Below are 5523 nucleotides of genomic sequence, written 5' to 3'. Positions count from 1 at the left end.
AAGACAGTTACAGGATGAAAGAAGAGATGAGATGCAGCAAAGGGCTGCAAGTTGAAAATCAACCTACAGCTGCTGCAGCGGCAACAAAGTCTCTGAACATGGGACGGCCTGCTCTACACAGTGACCCGTGAAAATAATTTTTAATGTGAGCCTGATGCCATGAAGCTTGATAGACACCCTGTCATCATCAACATGTCAAATGCATGTAAAATGTAAAGTAAACACTTATACCAGGATTATTTAATACCCCTATGACTGCAGGGGGATGCTTATAAGAAACAAAATCATCTTGGCCGTGTCAATAAGTGCAGAGAACTTGGTTTCTGTAAAAAAATGAGGTCTTAAAAATCAATTTTCAACAAGAACTATATCAGGGCTGGACAACATATCAATATTACATCAATATCTTGTCATGAAACTAGATGTCATCCAAGATTTTTGGATATCATTATAAGTGTTGTCTTTTCCTGGTTTTTAAGGCTGCATCACCGTAAAGTGATTTTATTTTCTATTCTATTTGCCTTTACCCACTTTGTTGTAGCAACACAACTGATGATTATTGATCAAAAATCTCATCGTGTAGATATTCTGCAGAAGCGCCCATATACAACCCTACAATACTGTTGCAATACTGTTGGAGGTATTTGGCCAAAAAAAGTGATTTTCTCCACGTTGCCCGGCCCCATCATTTACTGTCAGCAGCTCTTGTAGCTCCGCAAAGATAAAAGCTTCTGCAGCTCAGGAACGCCACATTTTCTCTGTAAATAACTCACATTTATAAACTTATCATGGCCCGACTCATTAACAAACACTCAGAAAAATAGCAATTCAGTGTGCTCAGAGTAATGGTTGCCTATCGTCAAAATTAACACATGGGTTTAAACAGGGCAACATGATACACGACGGCGCATCACTATTCGACTTGGTGTTGGTAGTCTATGACGTGATGGTGGACGCCTGGATGCAGGTAACGTGTTCATTAAAATGCAACAGTGATGGCGGGGACATTTCACACACCAGACACATGTACAATAACCTGCTGATGGGCATTCAAACCCCAATTATACCTTTCAGCCGTCAATGTCACTTTCAGTAGAGACGTCAGTCTGCAGTGCAGTTCATACACTTCAGTGGGTGGACTTCCATTAACCCTCAAAGTGAAATTGCAAATATAAAGTACACCTATTGGAAACAAGACAATTTCGAAAAAACACTTCCCATTTATCTCAAAACAGTTTTTACACTCGCACGAGGTGGTATTTCCGATTATTCAAAAAAAAAGCCGTATTTCACAAAAGTACAATGGAAACATTTTTTCGCTTTAATAGGTCACATGAGGAAACGGCTCCCTCATGATGCAGCAGGCGCTACAAGAGGTGTTATTGCATCACATAACTCATCAAAAGTTGAACAGATCAGAAATTTTGAATACACAATTCATCCGTGAAATCGTGGATTATCACCTCCCAGAAATCCCTCATAGGTGGCCGCTCCCATGTATACAGTGCTCGCCTTTCCATTATCGCTCGCATAACACGCCTACGTCGCCTTAGATTGGAAATAATGACGGTAAAGCGCGGTGGCTGCAACAGAAATAAACCTGCTACTGTGTTAAATATCCATCCACATGCTTCTCAACGGAAACACAGTCACCTCGCAACTATGTTTTATCAACATTTCCAAAATATTACTCAAGTTTTGTGCAAATGTGTAATGAAAACCAACCTATTGATAGATCGCAGAATTATGGTCATATCAGATTTACACATAAAACAAAACCAGAGATAGAAAACGGTGGATGGTCCAAGAACACGGTCCTGCCCGAATAGCAACTCAGAGTCAGCCAGCCCAGCGCAAACCCCCCTCTGGATCAGTACACAGAGTAGACCCAGCCCGCTGTGCACCCTGGCACTGAGGTTTACACCGGCTGAATTCAAGTTGCTACGATCACTACTAAACCAACAACTTGCTACCGAGCTAATTCTCATCAAATCTGTGGTACGATAAAAACTCTGAGGTTAATGATTTTACACATTTATATACAACAAAAAAAGAACATTAATAAGTACCAGTCAGTACTGATACTGTTGCTGCCACCACAGATAAATCAACATATGGGAAACATTGCAAGCTTGAAGAGCAAAATGCTAAAGCTAAAAGCTAAATGTAGCAGTTTAAGTTTCCTTCAGAAAGTATCTACTTTTATTCATCTATTTTAAACTGAACTTACTATTAGTAAGTAAAGATTATTTAATATAGCAGCTTTCATAGAGCAACCTCACAAAGTGTTTCACTGGAAATCAAACCATAAAAAATGTTTTTTTACCACTTCTCTATGCAGTATTTGATGCTCCTGAAATAAAAGTCAGACAGACTGACGAACATGAGATGTGTATTGTTTTTTGAAATACGCCTCATGATAGTCTCTACAAGTGTATGACTTAACTTCTTCCCTGTTTGTCTAGTGTAAAAATAAATTGATAATCACAATAAATCATAATATCAATCGCAACACTTGTAGAATCACAATACATATTGAATCAGCGAGTATTGTGATAGTACTGAATCTGGAGACAAGCACATCATCCCCTATTCAGTCGTCTGAGCACTTGTGTTATATTACATTGCAAATTGTTTAAAATAAACGATATAATGGCGCTCTAAGGACAAAAATAACAATCCCTCCAAATCAAGTGCATGAAAAAGCAAATAATTTTTCCAAAGCAAACACACAGGGCGACCAAGCAACACAGCAGGCAAGATGAGCATGAAACCAAACCACTGCAGAGACAAAACTGGAGACAATCGGGTCTAAAAAGTCTAAACTTGTCTTCAGTTAGTTCAACAACACATAACTTCCACTGATCAGTTTAAAAAAATGTGTGCATGTGATGCTCACCCAAACTGTCTTGAGGGCAGCAGGTTGTTCTGCCACTTTTCCAGGTCCTTGAGCTGGAGATCAAAGCGGGGGCTGATCACACCACACTGAAAGATTAAAAACCAAAACACGGGTTAACGTTTCAAATACACACGCAGGAACAAAGAGCTGGAATAGAGCTTTAAATAAAAAATGTCTGCAGTAATTCACATTTACCCTCATTTCTACACAGCTTACTCAGACATCAGCATTCGTCTGGAGCTGTTATAAAAGCAGTGATATAATGATAACTGAAGAACTGGGTGAGAGACTTTACCTTGTTCAGCCTGCCTGTGAGATTGACGACAATTTTTCCGGCTCTGTGGTCGTCAATGATCTCAAACTCACCAATGTAACCTGTAAGTACAAATGCCAAAGAAAAACGTTTAGTTTAACTCTTCAAACTGTTACCTTCATGACAAAATAAGCTTGTCATCTCAGATGTAATCCTGACGTGGCACAAACTGAAACAGTTTTTGTAACGTGCATCTCATTCCTGCTGTGCGATAACAGTGACAGACTTTTACTAGACTAGTGATACTCAACTTGGGGTCCACGGGCCAAATTTGGCCCGCTTTAGGACGCTGCGTGGCCCATGGACCATTTTCTAACTTAAAATGACACAATGATTTTCACGGAGTATTTTGTTGCATTTTGAATATAATTAATGTACCACGGTGCATAAAAAGCATCAAAATAGAGATTGTTCATCAAATAAAGTGCTAAAGGAGGATCCGCCGTTCTTCCTGACAGAAGTTTGAGCTAAGCAATGACTTTCCTAAAATCCTAGAAAACACCCTGCAACATCTGACCTGTGTAAGGTGTATGCAAGGGCAAAATATTATTTATGTTGGTTAGGGGTCGACTGATATTGGTTTTTTAAGGGCTAATACCAATACCATTTACTAGTAATTAATGAGACAGATTAACAATATTTGGAACAAATATGCATTTACAATAAAAATGAAAATCTTTGTTAAAATTAATAACAATGAATAACATACTCCAGCATAAAAAAATTCTATTTAAATGCCTTTACCAAATGTTAACTCAAAACTGAGACTTTCTGCATCATATACAGCAAATTCCCATAAACTTTTATATTAAGACAAGAGAATATTTTCATTATAAAAAACTAGAAATAGCTTCCTGGTACTTTAAAAGATAGAATTTCCTCCCATGCTGACATTTTTTTGCACTTTCTAGTTTTGTAGACAATCATTAAATTTAAACATCATTACAGACAAAAGGCAAAATGCCAAATATCAGCCCCATAATCAGCCACGCCAATGATCTGTTCCCTCCTAATGTTGCCCCTGGTTTTCCTGTCACAAAAAGTGGCGCCCGGGTAAAGCAAGTTGAGTATCCCTGGACTTAGACCAAAGTGATGTCCCTGTCAAACAGCACTCACTCAAACCAGAGAGCAGCCGCTTACCGTGCTTCATCATGACGGTTAGGAAGCGCACAATAACCTTGGAGCAGGGCCTGATGAGGACCTGGCGTTTCCCACGCTGCTCAGCATTGTTGATGCTTTTCAGAGCATCTGCGAGAACGTTCATGCGCACCATGATGCCTGCAGACACATGAAAAACATGAGGAGCTTTTACAGTGGCATATGTGATCTTGAACCACAGGAAAACAAGATGCCCCAAATCATATATCCTCCTGATGGACTGTTTTTCCCCCAGTGCCCCTAAATCATATTATTACAGTCAAAGTCTGACACAGAGATGAGACCAATAGATACCCCTCAACCACTGTCAGAGTTATTTTAACGTTGCGTCAATGTTATTCTCACTGTGATACATTTAGACACGTTTAATACAAACTGGAAATGAGGCTACGAGAAATGAAACTCATATCGTTAAGTTAGCAGCGCCAGGCTAACATTTATGTCACAATCCGTACCTCTTCAACAGACAGGTGTTAGCAACTTAGCTAACACAAGCAAACTACGCGGATTTAAGAAGACGTACGATAATGATAGCAGCTTAATGTCACCCGCGACAGGTAACGTAGCGTTTACTAAAGTGATGCTGAATCAGTTCAAGCGAAGCATGGTCTTCATTAGCTCACAGATTAGCCACCTAGCATAGCTGGCTACTTCGGTGAAGGGAAGCGTCTCCAAACTCTCGCAGGTGTATCAGTTCGTGTCCTTTTTATCATGTACAAATTATTTTACACACACGAATCAACGGACAGCTTACAGGTCTTATTTTCTGGAGTTAAAAGACACTTCTGTGCTCGCGGAGCTAACAGTTATAAAGGCGCCTTGAACGCACCGACTCCCAGGGCCGAGCAGAGGGACGGCCGGGGCAAATGTGTAGCCCAATTATAGAAAGATAGTCCCAGAAAACGAGAAGATAGTTATCCAGGGTCATTAATATGTACTTCAGCTACACGGTGATCACATTCATGGAGAATATAACATTCAGATGCTTTAGATACGTAAAAGATTGAAGGTGACAGTAAAAAAAAGGCATCTTACCGGTTCTGCAATATGGCGGAAAGAGGAAGTGGTAAAAACCGGCAATGCATTATGGGAGAGAATCCGAGACGTTTTTCAGATTAAGATGAGCCACACCAACAAAATAAAACACACCAAT

General features: G+C 39.7%; 1 protein-coding gene across 1 annotated transcript; it reads right to left on the bottom strand.

Moving 5' to 3' along the window:
- Nucleotides 1-2879: 2879 nt before the first annotated feature.
- Nucleotides 2880-4519, bottom strand: LOC121963947 (40S ribosomal protein S15a-like). The gene is made up of 3 exons (XM_042514185.1): nt 4353-4519; nt 3195-3274; nt 2880-2985 (listed from the first exon to the last, which is right to left on the bottom strand). The coding sequence occupies exons 1-3, from the start codon at nt 4483-4485 to the stop codon at nt 2896-2898; spliced, it is 303 nt and encodes a 100-aa protein (XP_042370119.1). The 5' UTR covers nt 4486-4519; the 3' UTR covers nt 2880-2895.
- Nucleotides 4520-5523: the final 1004 nt, after the last annotated feature.

This window comes from Plectropomus leopardus, unplaced genomic scaffold (genome assembly GCF_008729295.1).
Source record: "Plectropomus leopardus isolate mb unplaced genomic scaffold, YSFRI_Pleo_2.0 unplaced_scaffold13369, whole genome shotgun sequence".
NCBI classification, from domain to species: domain Eukaryota; kingdom Metazoa; phylum Chordata; class Actinopteri; order Perciformes; family Serranidae; genus Plectropomus; species Plectropomus leopardus.
The sequence above is the reverse complement of the archived record's forward strand: the minus strand, read 5'-3'. Positions and strand labels throughout refer to the sequence as shown.